The 19,232-nt window shown below is 49.7% G+C and overlaps 1 protein-coding gene across 6 annotated transcripts in view; it reads left to right on the top strand.

Moving 5' to 3' along the window:
- The window catches only part of NPAS2 (neuronal PAS domain protein 2), a 158,806-nt gene extending 140,677 nt beyond the window's left edge, over positions 1-18,129 (top strand). For 4 of the 6 annotated variants that reach the window (XM_046661244.1, XM_046661242.1, XM_046661245.1 and 1 more), the window contains 7 exons: positions 918-1,007; positions 4,402-4,548; positions 9,634-9,831; positions 11,578-11,765; positions 12,081-12,173; positions 14,674-14,871; positions 16,720-18,129. In XM_046661244.1, the coding sequence (XP_046517200.1) occupies positions 918-1,007; positions 4,402-4,548; positions 9,634-9,831; positions 11,578-11,765; positions 12,081-12,173; positions 14,674-14,871; positions 16,720-16,927 (1,122 nt within the window). In that variant the 3' untranslated portion in view covers positions 16,928-18,129. The remainder of the gene's footprint in view (positions 1-917; positions 1,008-4,401; positions 4,549-9,633; positions 9,832-11,577; positions 11,766-12,080; positions 12,174-14,673; positions 14,872-16,719) is intronic. The other 2 variants (XM_046661243.1, XM_046661247.1) reach the window with 2 other exon arrangements.
- Positions 18,130-19,232: the final 1,103 nt, after the last annotated feature.

Here is a 19,232-nt window from a genome sequence, read left to right as displayed (position 1 = left end):
GGCCCAGGGTTCGGATCCTCGGCGCGGACATGGCACCGCTCGTCAGGCCACGTTGAGGCAGCATCCCACATCCCACAGCTAGAAGGCCCTGCAACTAAGATATACAACTGTGTACGGGGCGGGGGGGAGGTTGGGGAGATAAAGCAGAAAAAAAAAAATATTGGCAACAGTTGTTAGCCCAGGTGCCAATCTAAAAAAAAAAAAAAAAAAACTCTAAAAAGCCCATGAAGCTGAGGGTTTCATTTCTTGTCTCTACACATTGTCTCCCCCCGACCCACTGCCCACCCAAGGGATCAGGAAACAAGGTCAGTGACTCAGCTGACTTCCCAGGGATCTCACAGATTCCAGGCAGAGTCTGGCGTAATGGCACTCGTGTTCACTGCCTAGATGAGTTGATGGATAGAGACTTGCATGGCGTGTCTGTCCATCTGTGTAAGGGTTGAGCAGAAAGCGTAAGGACCACATGCAGAGCCAACACTGGTCATTGGTGCAGCTCCATTCATAGTGCCTGATGACACTGCTGAGAATTTATCACCAAATCCACCAAGAACGGAGTCTAGAGCAGGAGGCAAGGGAAGAGGAGTGGAGCAGAGCTGCCAAGCTCCAGCAAGTGGCAGCAGCTTTGCCACTGTGGCAGGGAGGCATCACGGCCCCTGAGTGATGCTTAGGACCTTGCTCAAGGACACCCTGCACCAGCCATGTGTCAGCTCTGACTCTATGCCTGCAAGGGCAGCAGCGCAGCCTGCTACCCCACCTTATCCGGGGGAACATATACCGTCTAGAAGTCAGCTCTTCACTCTGGTGCAGAAGGGCCTCCTTTAAGCCAGAGAACCCTGCCGACTGAGAGACAGCGCCCCTGTCCCTCTGTAACAGCCCAGAAGCTGTGTGTATTAACAAAGCCCCTCTCTCTTCCCCAGACTCCCCTGCCTGCCGCATCGTCCTGTGACCTCGCACAGCAGCTCCTGCCTCAGACCATTTTGCAGACCCCCCCTGCCCCCATGGCACAGGTGAGTCTGGGACTCGGGGAAAGCGAAGCCTGGCAGAGGCATTTCCCCAAGACAGAACGCATAGTGTCCTCGTGAGTGTGCGGGTACGTTGGAGCCGATGTGTACCAGGCACTTAGGTACCAAACCAGGCCCCAGAGTGGGGGTGGCTCTCCCAGCATGCGGGTGGGGCATGTCGAGCTCGGCACTCACCCCTACACCTGCCCTCTCCTTCCAGTCTCGTCTTCTCCAGACACATTCTCCCAGTTCTTTTCTCCAGTGTCTTGTTCCTCAATGCTTTTCACAAGCTTTGTTCATCTCTCTGCCACTTTTCCGTGTCCCTCTCATTTTTTATGGCTCCAAGTTGACCATGATATTTTAGAAAGGGTCTGAATTAGGCCAGATGTCATAGGAAGACTGCAAGGATCTAAAAGCTGCGAGACCGGTACTGTAAGTATCACATTTAAAAAAAATGATCAGAGCTTTGCTGATTAATTCCTTCCTTGTTTCAACAACAGTGAGTTTCTATTTGGGTCAATCCGAGAGCAAGTATGAGGGATGCAAAGATGCTGGTAACATAGCTCTTGCTCATAGCTCAGAGCTCAAGGGGAGACGGGTATGTAAACAGAGAAACCCCCATGTCAGGCCAAATGTTTTTATAGAACCAGTGAGAAATACTCTGTTTAGGGAAGTCCAACATGGCTTCCTGGAGGAGGTGACACCTGAGCTGGGCCTGGAAGGATGAATAGGAGGTTGCCAGATGGAGAGGTGGAGGGTCGGCAGGGAAGAGGGACCCAGGTGTGAGCTGACCCAGGTGGTGAGTTCTGGAAATGTCTGACATGCTTGAGACCTGGCAAGACGCTGAATGAAACCTCGGCCATTCAGTCTGCCGTTGCGTAGGGCAGTTGAGCTGACTGGCACACACTCTGCTGAGGCCAGAGCTCTGACCTCCATTCCTTTATGCGATATTTGCTTTGCCCCACTCTCTGGCCATAAGGAGGTCCCAGGCAGCAGTTCACCAACATGTGCCACTGGCCCCACTCTTCCCAAAATGTGGACTTCTTCTGTCTTGGTGCAAATCTGTCACCACTGATGAAAACTCTCTCAGAACATATGTCCCATTAGCAGTGGTCTCGAATGTTCTCCTGGAGTAGGAAAGACACAATGTGAGCACGTGCTTCTTAATGGGGTCAGGCTTGAGTGAGGATGACTCCACTCATCTGGGGTCAACTAATTAAAATAGTCTATATTCATCCTCATTAGCCAAAAAAAAAAAGGAATAACTTTTTTTCTCTTCAAATTTTCAAGGCACATTTGTATGAAATTAGTAAATTTTTCAAACCAAAGACACAGGAAATGAGAATTCCTTTAACTTCTGGGTCTTGCATAGTAAAGAATTTCTAAGTTCTATAATACATAATGATGTGATTAAGCCCCTTTGGGAATTCTAATTTTTCATTTATTGAACCTCATTTTAATTAATAACAACAGTTCTTAATGTCTGAGGCATATTATACTTAATTATAACTGTAGTCTGTAAGACTCTCTTGCATAATGCTGACCTTTCTTACCTGCCCCATGTGACACAATGAGGCCCTACAAGGGTCTCTCTTTCCCCTCGCTGATCTGATCAGTGTAGCACCTCATCAGGGAAAGGGGGAGAAAAGAAAACCCAGAATCTGGGAAATGCTTCTCTGGGTAACTGGTGGTTTTCCTTCATACTGTGTTTCTAAAATTCTCTTAAGTTAGAGGAGATCTCTTTATCCTAAAGGTCACAATCAACAATATAACAGCAGACTAATGCTGTGTGTCCTGCAATGCCTGGAGAAAATGAGAATGGTAATAGAAGTAACTAACGCTTGGGAAGAGCCTTGCTGGCCACCCGCCAGCCGGCCCTTCCCTGTTCACCTTGGAGCCACCAGACAACCCGGTGTCGTCTCCTGGATGCAGGAGGCAGAGTCCTGAAGGTTTCCTGACTTTGCAGAACCCGCCACCGAAGCTTTTATGTTTTGTTTTTTAAATTTAATACCTGATATGCTTGTTTTTCTTTCTCAATCGAATTCCCTGTCAGAATCCCAGCTGAGTGCTTTGACAAGTTACATTCTGATTGAGATTTCTCTGGGCAGCACCTTCCATTATTAGTCTTACTTGTTCTTCCCATTATTGTTTTGCTGCTCCCAGAACTGCTGTCAGTTATTCTGCCCTCTGGTATATCCCACCTGTATTCTAAACTCTCGTGGCCCCCTTGCTTTTCCATCTATGGGGGGTTAAAGGGCAGAGAAGGGAGACGGACTCTGGAGTAGTTTGCAAAAGGCAGTGCGCAAGAAACGACTAAGGAGACTGTTGGGGTAGAGAGCGAAGGAATGAAGCTTAAGTCATCATAAAAAAGAAAAGGAAGGGAAGGAGGGGGGAGGAAGGAAGAGAAGCCCCAGGGCAGCAGACTCACTTTCCTCAAGAAATGGGAGTCCTCAGGAGCCCCATAGAGCCCAGGGCAGGCCAGCCCCACTCCCGTCTCATGATCCCCCACTCTCCACGAGTTCCTGCAAGGAAAGGACCTTGTGTCGAGGTAGACAGGTGACACGGGGCAGAGGTCACCTGCAAGATCTTCCTCAATTCTGCCTAGGAAGGAATTAAGAGGTAGAAGGAAGGGGGGACAGGGCGCTCTTGCACAAAACAATTATCATCAGTGTCCCTCCTACAAGGTCACGCTCTGCCAGGGTTACCGTCATGGGAAATGTTAGGTGATTATATCGTTCTTCTCCTTAGTTGTTTTTTTGAATGGATTTCCAAGAAGCCCGTAGGGACAAGTGAGCCAGGGGAAGTGAGGGAGGGTGGTGAGGCCTCCATGCCCCAGACCACAGGTTGGGAGAGCAGGGCTCCTGTGCAACATGCCATCAAATTCAAGCTTTTGTGAGCCGTTACAGAAGGGCCTTGCTTGCCAGGTCTGGATTTAGGAGACAGACAGGACCCAAAAATGCCTGTGGAGCTGTCACATGCCAACGCTCATGCCCTAGATGAGAAAAAAGGGGGAGGGGCTCTCTGACACCTTGCTTTTGACATTCATCTCCAAAACCACTTGTCCTCTGTCCGAATTTGGAATCTCAGTTTGTAAGTACTGCTTACAAACTGATGTCTCCATTCTGTGGCCTCCCAGACTACAGTGCAGTACATTAGACCTGCAGACTCCCATGGGCCTGAGGAGAGCTCACATGGGGACCCTGGGACGCCCAGCCCTCATCCACAGCCCCTGCTCACCGCCGAGCTCCCCAGCGGTGGGTCACTCATTAGGGATGCTGACAAAGGTGGATAAGGGACGGGAAATGAAAGCGGGCAGGGCCGCTCAGAACAGCAGCAACATTTGTCTGCGAGGCTGAAATAACTCTTTCATCTGGTTATGTTTTTTGTCTCCACCTTGAAGTTCTCGGCACAGTTCAGCATGTTCCAGACCATCAAAGACCAGCTGGAGCAGCGCACGCGGATCCTGCAGGCCAACATCCGGTGGCAGCAGGAGGAGCTCCACAAGATCCAGGAGCAGCTGTGCCTGGTCCAGGACTCCAACGTCCAGGTGAGGCCCCTCCCTGGGCCCATGGGCCCGTGGTGCTGTCCTGCCCGCCGCTCTGTGAGGTGCCCTTATCCACCCTTCGGGGCAGGCAGGACCCCCTCCAGAGTCCCCCTGCACTGCCTGAATGGGCCCTGCTTGCTAAGCCTGTCGAAACCTCCACAGACCAAGAACAAGACGAATCCCGCCTCCTTCACCCCAACTCCAGGCCAAACGTGAAATGCCCAGCACATCCTCTCCACTCACCCCTCACTCTGTTAGGCACATAGTGTTGCTGCATCATCCGCATCTTCATTTGTGAAGATGTTTAGTGCTCTACCCCCTGCCTGCTGCTGGCCTCCATCCTTTGAAGTGATAAGCCCCCCGCACCTCTGTAACGTTGCTCTCGCAGCCCCCAGCCCAGGCTGCTGACAAAGGAGAGTGGAAGCAGCTCTGCTCTGTGTGTCCTCTCACCCAAAACAGGAGTGGAGGGAGACGCTGGAAACGATGCTCTCTGCACCCTGCCCCCAGGGCGACAGCAGAGGGAGCTGGGGCCTAGAGGTCAGCACCCTTCATGCCAGTTGGGGTGCCTGGCAGGCTCTGACAGGAGCAGCTTTGAACTATGACCCCCAGATGTCACTTCTTTGAATCCTTTTGAGAGATTCTTTTGGTAGGAAAAAGTTTATATATTTGATCTCTTTCCAGAATAAGTTATTTTTACCAAGTTTTTACCACTTGCATCATGAGTCTAGGACTATTTTTCTTCCAAAGTGCATTCTTTTGACCCAGCCTTTAATTGTAAATGTCATTCTGGCTGCCCTCGCAGTCTGCCCTGAGAGCTCTAAGCCTTTGCACCCCCTTAAGAGAGACAGAAGGAAGCAGAAGAGCCCCCTGGGGAAAATGGCTGGCACGCTGTCCCTGCGCCTTCCCCCTCCCTGTCCTCACGGACCCTCCACTGGACCCCCAGCTCCTGAAGCGCAGTGACACGGCCGAGGGGCAGGCCCCTTGCGGGCGCCGTGCTCCGTGCGCTGAGATGAACGCATGATGGTGCGGAGCGCTCATGCCACGGGAGGTGCTGCGGTCGCCCCTCCTGCCTCCCTGGGCTCCCCGGAGGCGCTCCTGGGGGCTTGCCAGACGCTCAGTGGCCCTGCACGGCCCTCTCGGGCCAGGGCTGGCTGGCTCCTGACTTAGAGAGGCCGGGGCCCAGCGAGGACACACTGCCGCCCGCTGCCCCAGGCCTGCGTGCGCGCGTCCAGGCCCAGGCGGCGCGACGCCCCGAAATGGACCAGGTAGGAGGCTGCCGCAGCGTTTACATGAAAAGAAACGGAGTCATCGCGGTGTCGAAGCCGCTTTTTACTTATTCATTCCCAGCTGGAAAATGTCCCCACTGATGCAGGGCGCGACTGGTAGAACTTGCCTGACTCCAATTACTTGAATGGAATTTTTATACTAACAGGAAGGGGGAAATTGAGCCAGAAACTGCTGAACGCAAGGTAGGCGTAGGAGCCTCTTCCTCAGTGCCCGGACTTCTCTATTTCCTGCCTTTTCAACGTTAAGGCTGAATTCTCAAGTAACGGGCCAGGCGAGGTTCTCTCCTCCACTCCGTATTATGAAGCATCCTGATTTCTCCTCCTCGTGACCGGTGCATTTGGTGACGGCCCCCCCCCCCCCCCAAGCACGCGTGCCCGAGAGCACCCGAGTGCTGGGAGGCTGTCTGGGAAACAGCCCTCAGACCGTCCAGCGTGCTCCTTCCCTGTTGTCATTGCTGTGACCTTATCTTTGCAGTGGAATTTTCCAAAGAACATGGAAATCCACAGATAGTCAAACCAGAGAACATTTCCTCAAGCCGTCTGCCTCCCTGTACTTTTGCAATTTTAAAGATTTAAAGAAATATGTTCCAAAATGTGATATTTGTTTTAAAAACTACATGATTCAAGCATAAAGAATAAGCAAGTAAAAATTACTCCACTCTTCCAAAAAGGAGGGGGAGTAGATTAATTAGAATGGCAAAAGGTTGATAATTATTGAAGCCTTATAATGCTATATGGGGTTTCATTAGACAATGTTTTGTGTATTTCTAAAATATTCTGTAATAAGAAGTATTTGTAAAAATAAGCAGATAAGAATAAGGAAAAACCACATGTGAGGGGAGGATTGGTTTGTTCTTGAAAATTAGAACTGTTTTTTTCCTCTGATAACTTTTTCCACTTGAATTAAGGAACGATTTTTCTCATGCTTTATATAAAATTGACCCCGAGCCCTTTTTAGAAGTCATCTTCTTAAGCCGTAAAATTCCACTTTATTGTCGATAAATCAGACATGGATGTGCACGACAGCAAAACCAGGGTTTTCCCCCTCAAAGTCCTTGATCCGAACTTCAGTGAACTTTCCTACTTTACTTCGTTGTCTTAGAGCTTGCATTGAGTCTCTGTGTGCCTGTGATGCTTGCTAAATAAGATTTTTAAAATATTTTTTAAAAATCAAGTTATGAGCGAGAGGTTGGCTAGGGTGTTGGTGTTTGCACCTAAGTGGAGTCATGAAGGTGCTACTGGTAGAGCTGCTCTGCGAGAGGCTCTGTCGCTCTCTGTGGTCCAGGGAAGGCTGCTTCTTGCTTTCTTTTTGAGGGCATGCGCACCCTCTGCTGGCTACTCAAAGAAATTCCTAGAAGGACACCTGTAGCAATGGTAAATGTCTTCCTTCCTTCCTTCCTTCCCTCCCTCCTTTCTCCCATCCATACACCCACCCACCCATTCATCCATCCATCCTTCCATCCATGTATCTGGCAGACCCAGTTGCGTACAGGCATTTGGTTAGGCACTGTGGGGGTGCGGAGATAAACAGGACAGCATTCTACCCTGAGAGAGCCTACATCAATGGGACAGAGTAGCAGACCAAGCAGACTCTGACATAACACAAGCAGAAACAGTTTGCCCTTCTTTGAGCAAAAACCTCATTTATTTGTTTATTCATCATTTATTCATTCCATTTATTCATTTCTCAGCGAGTTTTTATATGCCCAAAGAGGCAAAGGAACAAAAAGCTCCTTTTTCTCATTTTAAATGTTATTATCTAACATTTATTGAGCATTTACTATATCTCAGCATAAATCTCATTTACTCCTTTATGAGGCATGTGCTGTGAATGTCCCTGTTTCATCAATGAGGTAACTAAGGCTTTGAAAAGTTATCAAAATGGCCCAAGGACATACCACTACTCCATGGTGGGGCTGGAATTTGAACTAAGGAATGTCTGATTGGAGCCAATTATGCTGCCTGTCATAAATAAAGGTTGCAGTTATTTGAACTCTAATCAGAAGGTAAATTGTATCCTACTAGAAGTATGCTTTTTAGTCTGAGTATTGAGTTTTTGCCGAAGTGGTGAAGTGTAGGTTACCAAACGTGCTGTAAACGAGCCGTGTGATAACGGGGAGCTGGGACTGCGTGAAGTACGAATCCTCAGACTGAATCTGTGCTGAACGGGCACTGAGCCTGGGATGATGGATACCCAGGAAATTCTTCGTAACTTCTCAAGCGACCAAGAGCCCTCATGCAAAAGTGCAGGCTTCTCTGGAAGGCGAGGGGGCGTGCCTGCAAAGTAGGGAGACGGAGTGGTGTGGTGGGAAGGGCACTAGATGGGGACCCGCCCACCTCAGGGCTCCGGGACATGGCTCCACTCCCGTACGAGCCAGACGCTCCCGCTAACTGACCCTGGAGCGCTCCACCAGCTGTCTGCCTGGCCTGGCTCCACATCGCCTTCCAGAACCGCCATGCCACTCGGCAGATCAGCATGGCGGTTCTGCACTGGGCACAAGGTGCTGCTGCACTGAGTACAGGAACTGGGTTAGAACTCCGGGTGCCGGAAGAAGAAAGCCGTCCTCATGAAGAACCCTAAAATGGCGTGGAACCCGGCTCGTCGAGAATCTGAGAGGGACAATGTCAGTGCTGAATGCCCAGGAGGAGCTCTAACTGTTGGAAGAGCCCCTAACAGGTCTTAGGTGTAAATTATTATTAAAATTATTAAAGTTGTTTTTCTTAAGTCTTTAGGGTCAATTTACAGATTACATTTTATTTACAGATCTGTTAATTTGGTCTAAAAATAGCAATGTTTTTACTAGTTTTTATTTATATTCAATTAGTTTATAAATTTAAAAAATTGTAAATAATCAATATTATCTATGAATGCCATTAATTTACAAATTTAATATATCTAAATCTTTCAAACATTTCAATACCTAACAAGGCAGACTTATAAATCTAAGCAGTAAAATCTTTCTAAGCACTTAAGCAATTACTTTAAATCAAATATACTAAACTTATAAATGATCAAGGTTTCATAAACACTTATACACTCTTTACAAACTTGATCAAATTCTCTTAAACCTTTCAAATTAAGATTACCAGGCTAATTTTTCAGTCTTTTAAATGTTTGAGACATCTTAGATGATGAAATGCACAGAGGTTATCGTGAAGATAAAACTTATCCTTGGGCAGAATTCTAAAGGCGCGGACTTGATGTTCTGTCGTCATCTCTGCACGCATTTGCCTTCCTGGGAACGCAGGGTCGCCTAATTAGTGGGAGCAGATTCGCCATCTTAGCTGGGAGCACTGGGTTGAAGATGCCCAGCCGCAGTATGAGTACAGACCCTGGTCACTGGTCAGAGCTTCAAGGGCAGGCACAGGGCCTGGTCCTACTGCCAGGACGATGCGGCCCACACCACCGGTTAGCCAACCCTCTGCCACCATTACTGCATCATTCATTTTATTCACAGGATATCCCTCCCTTCTACTAAGGAACTGACAAGCCCACCTAGACTCTTTACAAGCACACCAGGTTATCTAGCGACTATCTGGGTCCTCCACAGTGTTAGGCTTCCATCACTAGACTGTCACCTTGAAGGCAGGGTCAGTGTCTCTCCAAACCCCTTGCTCTGTCACTTTGCACTGCTTGTGGCATCGCAGCGCTCAGCTGGAATGAATGAACGAACTCCGCCCAAGCAGGTCAGAGAGAGCAAAAAAGCTGACCTCCTAACAGAGGACAGGGAACCCAAAGAAGGTGCAGACCTGGCGGGCACCCATGACCCCAGCCTTAAAGGCATTCCTGTTCTGCTTCCAGATGTTCTTGCAGCAGCCAGCTGTCTCCCTGAGCTTCAGCAGCGCCCAGCGGCCCGAGGCTCAGCAGCAGCTCCAGCAGAGGTCGGCCCCAGGGGCCCAGCCCCAGCTCGTGGCCAGCCCTCCACTTCCAGGGCAGGTCGCCCCTGCCCAGGTCACAAACCAGCACCTGCTCAGAGACTCGAGTGTGAGATCAACCCAGGTAAATGTGCCCGTCTCCAGACCCAGCCCTTGCCACCAGGGCAGACCAGGACCTACTGGATTCCTGCCGTCTTTGCCAACTGGAAACCTACTGTGACCCACTCTATGTGACCTCCTCTGTGACCAGGGCTAGATGATGGTGGTGGGATTTTTCCTTTTTTTTTTTTTTTTGTTTTAAGTCACTTCGAAACCCCAAGTTGCATTGGTTTCCTTCTGTGTTTTATTAATATATTAAAATATGTTGAAGGGAACTCTCAGCTTTGATCCTGAACTGAGGTGGAGGTGGATACGGACATCCCAGCCACTCACACTGACGGCCCTATGTCCCCACACGTGTGTCTTCAGTCCCCATCACCCACTCCTGGTTTTAGCCATTATCAGTGTGAGAACACAGATCACCCACTTCTGCTCACGGTCCCCTCCCCCAGGGCCACCCTGCTCCTCCGGCCCCCCAGATTCCCTTCCCTCGCGGCCATTACTACTTACTACAAGCCACCCGTGAGCCTGCAGTCTGACAGGGTCACCAGTCAGTACACGGCACTTGAATCGAAAGGCGTTAAGAAGTGCTGAGCCCGGCTTCTGGAAGATCAGAGATCGGAAGGCGGGGTACAGGCTCGCCTCAAGCTTCTTATGTTCACACGCGTAATCGTGGCTTCAGTGACCATCTGCTGGGCTCTGTTGTTCATCAGCCCCCAGGGGAGCAAAGAGGAAGGCAAGCTGTCCTTGACCCCGAGGGGCGTCTGGTCTAGCGGGGGCTCCAGGAGCGTAAACAAATACCGTGCAGTTAAATGTGGAGGAGTACAAGCGTGAGTCTCTCTTCACCCACGTGTAAGGGTTATACTTTAAATTGCAGCCTTTTGGTTTTAAAAGTCAACAGAAAAATTAACGGGTGAGAATGGCCAAGGAAATTTTGGAAAAGAACAAAACTGAAGGAGGATTTACACTATTTAACAGTGAAAGCTTTTGTAAGAGCTCTGAGAATTAAAACACAGTGGTGCCATCATACAAATGGACAGTCATTGAAACAGTGGAAAACCCAAAGCCCAACCAAGCCCACTCCCTTGCTCATTTGTGATTTTACTCCACGAGTATTTAACAGGCACTCACTGCATGCCAGGACTAGGTTCTAGCACCAGGGGATGGCAGTGAACAAAAGAGAAAGGAAGAACAGAACCTCTGATGCAGGTGGGGACAGACAAATGAGTGAAAATCACAATGTGACAAATCTCAGTGTGGGACACTGGTGAGGGAGGGGATGGGTTAGAGTTGTCAACAGGGGTCCAGAGAAGGCCTCGCTGACAAGACAGTACTGAGCAAAGACCTGAGGGGGTGAGAGAATGAGCCCTATCTATATCTGGGGAGGAGCACTGCAATTAGAGGGACTAGCAAGTGCAAAGGCCCTGAGGCAGGAGTAGGCCTGGTGAGTCAGACAAACAGCAAGGAGGCCGACATGTCTGGAGTGGAATTTGTGAAGCAGAGGTAGTTCAGTTCAAGGCACATTTGTTACTTGCCTGCTGAGAGCCTGGCACTGTCCTAGGCCCAGGGCTTTCAAAGAATTCTTAAGGTGCTTACAGTCCAATGGGGAAGACAGTCACAAGACCAGAATAATTCAGTAAGTAGTCAGAGGATCCTCAGGTAGAGGAAAGGCCAAGGCAGGTAGAAGAAAGAGGTTCTGGGGAGGCTTCCTGGAGAGATGACACCTGAGTTAAGTCTAAATTTCACCTTTCTTGCTAAAATGATGCTCCAGGGCCCGAAGCCAATGAGAAGCTCGCCACTGATGCAAGGAAGCGGGCGCTCGGTGAGCCTGACACCCCAGTTCAGCAGCGCCGCAGCTGTGCTCCCGACACCCCTGGGCCTGACCACCCCTGCCCCGGCCTCCAGGGACACCAGCCAGTGCCAGCCCAGCCCGGACTTCAGCCACGATCGGCAGCTCCGGTACGAGACCGTCCTTGTTTACACGATGACTGGGGCGGGTTTGCACGATTCCCGGCTGCCCTCCTTTCTGAGGTAGACAGAGGCAGCGTTCAGACAGTCAGGAGTAAAGCCTCGGCAGTTTCTCTCAGCGGATGAACCGGCAAGAGGGCCAGGGTCTTGACAGCCGGAGGAAATGGCCTGCTGCACTCAGCATCTGAGAGCAGAGCAGGCACCGTGGGGTCGGCCAGAGGGGGCCCTTGCTGCTACCCCTGGCCAGTGGGCCAACGGTTTGGGTGCTCATCAAAGCTTCCCGTTGATCTCTCCCTCTGCTCCAAGGCTGTTGCTGAGCCAGCCCATCCAGCCCATGATGCCTGAGTCCTGTGAAGCGAGGCAGCCCTCGGAGGTCAGCAGGACTGGACGGCAGGTCAAGTAGGTGGCCCCAGGCGGAGGGAGGGTGGCCTCAGGCTGGCAGGGTTTTCATCTGCCCGGACCGGCAGTGCTCCCTCTGAGTCTCACACTAAGGGCAGGGCCGAAGTGTGCCCACCCCTCTGAAAGGACTCCTCCCCTTAGCTTTTCTTCCATTTCCCGCTGAAGCAGACGGACCTTTGGGTCGGCGTTCCAGGCCTAGAACGCGACCTGAAACAATTAGTTCTCTCTCTAGCTTGTCTGAACGCCTCAGCCTAGGTTATAGCCCAGGTCCGTGCTGCCATGTCCCCATCCCAGGCACCCCCGAGGCTCCAGCTGACCGCGGAAGCAGGTGCCCACCGCAGATTCACAGGGCGCTTTGAGCTCGCCTGCTCCCTGGTCCCGGCGCTGTCCACGGGGCTGTGACCCCACAGCTGTGAGGCCCGCCCCCCTCCCCGACACCGCCTGCCCTCTCCTTTCCCCAGTTTCTTCTCCACTTGCAGCCCCAGGACCAGAAGCAGCTTTGCTCAGCTGTTTAATTAACAGGGACAAAGGTTACTGGAGACAGAGAAGTAAAAACATGAAAAGCCGTGGAAAACAGCTTGTAGCCCTTTGAAATGAGGCAGCAACAGAGCCATCTTGCAGACGTCTTTGTGTACAAACACCGGTTTCATTGGTGTCCAAAGTTCACTGAGACACTGCTAGGTAATTAGGCCTGGCTGCCCTGTACAGAGGTCTCCAGCCATCCCCTGGGACCGTCCCCTGGAAGTCCTTGCTCCCCTGTCCTCCTTCAGCCAATAACAACATAGCAGCGGATGCTTCCTGCGCATGTCTGCAGGTCAGGGGCCCGTACCTCCCTCACTGCATTTTGTCCCGATCAGAACCCCATGGCGGGCAGGTGGGGAATGTGTGCTGCGGGAAACCTCCTCGAAGTTCGCGGCCCATGCTCTCAGCTAGGCGGGGGGTTGGGTTTGGGTTTTGGATTTTGCCTGTTCTTTCCTTCTCCTGTGATCCAAATAAGTGGAAACAAAGAGTCTTGTTACATCGCTTTCTGGACAGCTTAAAATGCAGTGAACTAGGCAAAAACAGAAATTCTTTCCTCTGGGAACTCTAACTGCCACTTTGGGTCAACCCAATAATTTACGTCCTCCCCATTTCTCCTACCGTCTCTACCAGACATGACCTCACACTCCATCTTCTAGGGTGTGTCAGAATCTGCCTCCCACACACACGGAGGCCTCTTCAGGGGAAGTTTGGAACCCCTAATGCCTGTTACAAGTGACCCCATATAGAGAAATAACATTTCTAAAATATAATGCAAAGTGCACTTCTCATTAGTGTCTTTAAACATCTGTTCCTAGTCTACACTCCTCCAGAGCTTTCTTAAATGGCCCTCCGCTGCCCCTTGGTAATGGCCCATTACCATCAACACCTCTTTTTTTTTTTCTTATTGTGGTAGAATATATTATATAAAATTGGCCATTTTAACTAGTTTTAAGTGTACAGTTCAGTGGCATTAAGTACATTCACATTGTTTTGCAACCATTACCATCATCCACTTCCACAACTTCTTCATCTTCCCAAACGGACGCTCTGTACCCATTAAACACTAACTTCTCATCCCCTCCACTCCCAGCCCCTGGCAACCACCATTCGACTTTCTGTCTCTCTGAATTGGACTACTCTAGATACCTCATCTAGGTGGAATCATACAATACGTGTCCTTTGTGACTGGCTTATTTCACTCAACATACTGTCTTCAGTGTTCATCCATGTTGTAGTGTGTGTCAGAATTTCCTTCCTTTTTAAGGCTGAATAATATTCCATTGTGTGTATAGACCACATCTTGTTTATCCCTTCATCCATCAGTAGACACTTGGGTTGTTGGCTGTTGTGAATAATGCTGCTCTGAACATGTTTGAGTCCCTGCTTTCACTTCTTTTGAGTGAATACCCAGAAGTGGAATTGCTGGATCCTATGGTAATTCTATGGTTAATTTTTTGAGGACTCACCATGCTGTTTTCCACAGCAGCTACATTTTACATTCCCAGTAACAGTGTGTGAGGGTTCCACCTTCTCCACATCCTCACCAACACTTGTTATTTTCTGGGTTTTTTCATAAGAGCTATTGTAATGGCTGTGAAATGGTATCTCATTTTGATTTTGACTTGCATTTCCCTAATGACTAGTGATGTTGAGCATCTTTTCATGTGCTTCTTGGCTGTATGTATCCTTTTGTCTACTCAAGCCCTTTGCCCATTTCTTAACTGGGTTGTTTGTTGTTTTGTTGTTGTAGTTGAGCTGTAGGAATTCTTTTTAAATTCTGGATACCAATCCCTTACTAGATGTATGATTTGCAAACACTTCCCATGGGTTGCCTTTTCACTCTATGGAGTAATGCGCAAAAGTCTGTAACTTTGATGAAGTCCAATCTATCTCTTTTCCCCTTGGTTGCTGTGCTGTTGGTGTCATCCAACTCCTCTTTCTTAAAGGTGTGTTTCTCCCTCCCATGTGAAACCACCAGGTATGCACAGAGCCAGGCCGTGTTTCAAAGTCCAGATGGGCACACCACCAGCAGCAGCGCCTCGACTCCCGTCCTGCTGATGGGACCCGCAGTGCTTCACCCCAGCTTCCCCACCTCCCAGCCGCCGCCCCTGCAGCCCGCACAGGCCCAGCAGCAGCCGCCACAGCACTTCCTGCAGGTGGGCGCTGGGGAGACAGGGTGAGCCCCGTAGCCCAGGCCTGACCACCCTTTCCTCCCTTGCTTCCAAGGTGGTCCTAGTCCTCAGCACCAAACTAAGCCCCAGACAGACTTGTAGGGATCTTTATAGTTTATAAAGTTCATAATGCTCCAAGTCCACGTTTATATAGTATGAGAAATTTAGAGTTAGCTGTTAGGCCTCATGTGGGTACGAGCTATAAAGGTCCAGTTTCCAAAAGTAATTTTTATTATGGTATCCTTATTTTTAGAGCAAAAATCAGACACTGATTACTCTGTTTGTCAGACTTGTTAGTGTGTTTATACACAAAGTCTTATACAAATATAAAATTAAATCATGTTTAGTTAAAGACTCATTAAACTTCCTTAATGCATGCAATAAGGTTTCATGAAATTAGAGCTTTCCAGGAAAATGTGGGGCACGTTTACATGTGGTCACTACTTACTTCAAGCAAGTGCCAAGTACCCTGGAAGGAGGGAGGGTGAGCGCCAGTGGTTGGGGTATTCAGAGGGGACAGAAGCGTCTGCTCAGCTCTGGCCTTCCCTCCCACATGAGCCCGGGCGCCCCTTCCTGCCCCAGCCCTGCCCTGTCCCGTGGGGACTCCTCCCTGGCCTCTAGCCCCCACCCAGGGCAGGCTTGGCTTTCCCTTCACCCGGCCTGCCCTGCTCGGGCACCTTGAAAGCCACAGAAGAGTGTGTGGTGACACAGACATTTTGAGGACAGCAGGATAGAGAAGAAAAGAGTCATCCTTGAAGGTCTAGAATGTAATTTAATTCCAAAGCTGCTAAGCCACCTGTGCTGTACTTTTCCAATCTCCCTGACCCCCGGCACAGGGGGAGTCAACTCAGGACGCTGGCTCTGCGTTTCTCGTCAGCTTGTTGAACACAGAAGTGGTTTAGGATGGGAACTGAGGAACTGAGAAGGCAGGGAGAGGCTGGGGAGAGTTGAGGCCTCCCATATACTCCTTCAGCGTAACAGCAGACGTGTTTGCAGGCACCTGTTCCAGGTGACGCAGGGCGAAGGGTGCAGAGAGCTCGCAGGCCTTCTCACTGCCCTCACCGGCCTCGTAGTGCAGTGTGGGGAGAGGGCAGATCACAGAGAGCACTGTGGCGGGGAGGCCTCCGAGGAGGAGGGGGCAGGGGGACTCAGAGTCAGACGTGTGGGAACTGCCCAAAGCGTGAATGAGTGGAGGTGAAGGAACAGTGTTCCAGCAAAAGAGACTGCCTGAGCACGAGCGGAGGGCGGGTGTGCCTGGGCAGCTCTGCAAACCTGGGGGACTGGGTTACCTGGAGGGGGAGACTTCATGGACAGGAAGAGTGAGAGCTAGGATGGAAGGTTCCAGAGTTAGGGTTTGACCACTTGAAGGTTCTGAGCTTCAAATTAGGATGTTTCCTAGTAGATGCTGGCAGCCGGCAGTGTTTGGAAGTAGTCCTGGAATCGGGGACCACAGTGAAAGTGTGCAGACTGTCTGTGTCTGGATTCTGCCCTGTTGATTATCTGCACGTGGTCTCAGCTTCCAACATCCAACAACATACAGGCTACATGTAGGTCATGGGCATGTGTTCAGGAAACCACTCCCCACACCCTCGCCCCAGGCCCACCGGTCAGGAAGGAACCCTGGTGCTGGCAGAGAGCTTGGCTTCAATTCACACCCACCTGGCAGAGCCTCAGGTTCCTTTCCTCTCTACCCACCCTCCCCTCCCACACAAGGTCCTGCCCAAGCCCTCACCACAAGGCCCCGAGCCATCGAGGAGTCCTGTAGGCTAACCACATGTGCACACGCCCCAGCAATTCAGCAGAGGAGCTGAATCACAGAACCACCTCTGGAGCCCTTTCTCTTTTCTTTCCAGGTACAGGCGCCAAGCTCTTTGCACAGTGAGCAGCAGGACTCGCTGCTTCTCTCCACCTACTCGCAACAGCCAGGGCCCCTGGGCTATGCCCCGCAACCCCAGCCCTCACGCCCTCCCCGAAGGGTCAGCAGCCTGTCCGAGTCCTCAGGCCTCCAGCAGCCACCCCGGTAGTGCCCTGGCACCTCAGTTGGGTCACAATCAGCTTTAACCAATGGATGACGGGGGGTTGGTCACGGGAGTTGGGGAGAGGAGTTTAAACTAAACCCTTGGCTTTTGTGCACACTGCATACATTTCAGAACTCCTGGATGGTAGCCATCTCTGGAGTGCGCGGCTGGCACGTGGGAAATGACAGCAAGACTGGTGGGCTTCTCCTGCCTCCGCACTTCTCGGGCGCACTCTACAGCCATACTTGGGCGGGAACCGAGTACCCACGACAGTGTCGTTACTCAGTTTACCTTAGCCAACAGAGCAGCTCACCGCATCCTCCCCAGGGCGCACAGGTCACTCTCACTGGCTGTGGCCCGTCCACCCTTGCTAGCCGGGCTTCACTCTCCTGATCCTCTTTCCTTTGCGTTTGAGAAGCACTGGGTCAGAGATCTGTTTGGAGAGAGAGAATAAAGAGATTATTTTTCATTATTTTTAAATGGTGGTTTTGTTTTAATTTGCACAGCTGCACAGAGGAGATTGCTTAGGCACTATCAGTTTTTAAAAGTAATAAGGCCTCCTGACTTCATTTGGAGACCACAGTAACAAAAACAGCCCACCAATAGATAGCCACGCCGGTCGTCATTAACCAGGCTGCAGACCCACACCCTCCAGCCTGAACCCTCGTGGAACCACGCTCGCCCCCCCCACACGGCTGGTGATTATTTTTTCCCCTAAATGTAACACTGGACTATTTCCTGTTTACTTCGTCGATTGCAACTACAAAGGCGGACTCAGAGCAAAGCACAATCACACAGCTGATGTTCCGGAATTGTGCTGGCAACTCTAGGACTATGAAGGGTGAGTTCCACACGCCAGGTGGCCTGCGGAGCTCCAGGTCCCCAAGGGACCCACCACGTGCTGGCCTTTGAGGGAGAATGCTGCATCTTTCTACATATCTTTCACGATGAGACCGAGGATTGGATTCTCCTTTTCAAAATGCACTTTGCTTTTTTTGTATGTTTTGTTATGTTGAGATGTTTCTAAAGAAAAGATTTTATGTAATTATAAGACAAAGTGTAGTGAACTGTACAGCTGTTGTAATAATGACCTATTTCTATATAAAATAAAATTGTATGGATTATGTGTAAATTATTTTGTATCTGAGATACCAGTTCCTTTCCCAAATATAAAAGTATAAAAGTTTTCTTGTGTTTTTCTGTGAGTGGACATTTTGTAATAAATTAACAGATTTGTACAATTTCCTCTGGAGGCAGTTTCTGTCCCTTGTTATGTATGCATGCACACATCTTTTCATCAGTAAACATATATTTTTTTAATTTCAAGACATTTCTAAGGACATTCAAAGATAGGGAACAGGTGGAAGCAAGCAGTGAATGAGCTGGGTAGTGGCGTGAGGTGTTTGAGCCACATGTGTTTCAGCCTGTCAGGTCCCCGATCTTTATAGCAAAGGTTGTGTCAGAAAAAACAATGGTTTGTTGTAGAAATGACAGCAAAAACAAACAGAAAAAGTTCCTGGAAACATCTCAGGCTTATGGACGTCGGTCATCTGTGGAGATGACCACAGCATTTGGAGCCCATACTTAGACTCACCTGGGCTAGAGTGCATGGGCACTAACTGCCAATCCTTAGAGATCAGTGATGCATGCAGGGTTTGTGTGTCTGTGTGTGAGACGCACACATGTCATGTTGACAGGAGGACACAGAAGCAGCTTCTGGGAGGCTTCTGCCAGCTACAGACATACCCCCTTCCCAGGAGGCTTCATCACGTGAATGAGAGGGGGCCCGGGCACACTGTGATTGAGAATCAGAGAGGGTGGTGCTCAGCCCAGGCCTTTCCAAAAGTGTTGGCCCAAGAAAACTAAGTTCCTTTCCTCGCTCCATCATTCTAGCTCTGTGCTTTCACCTGCTCCTCTGTAGAATGAGAGCTCTTCTCAGTTCCATGACTAGGATCAGTTTGGGATGGCATGAGAGGCTGCCATATAAATACATCGAAAAGTTTTATTATTCACACAATTGCTGTATTCCTAAAAAAAGGTAAGTAAATATTTTGCATGCACTAGGAACATTTACTCTTTAAACAAAGGCCACCAGAAAAGAACCCTCTTTTTAAAACAAAAAATCTGTGTAAAACTGGATTAACTATTTTGTAATTAAACTGTTTTGTAAATTTGAAGTTTTACAGATCTGAGTTTTCCGTAAAAGAATTTGTGTTTTAATTGGCTGTCAGAATTCTTGCTTCTAAGTAGAACAAGATTTTTCATGGAAACAGCATATTTTTTGTCCTAGAATTTTCTAGCTGGAAGCCATTAGATGAGGGTCGAGTATGCCAGGCTACTAATTTAAT

This window comes from Equus quagga, chromosome 5, assembly GCF_021613505.1.
Source record: "Equus quagga isolate Etosha38 chromosome 5, UCLA_HA_Equagga_1.0, whole genome shotgun sequence".
NCBI lineage: Eukaryota > Metazoa > Chordata > Mammalia > Perissodactyla > Equidae > Equus > Equus quagga.
The sequence above is the reverse complement of the archived record's forward strand: the minus strand, read 5'-3'. Positions and strand labels throughout refer to the sequence as shown.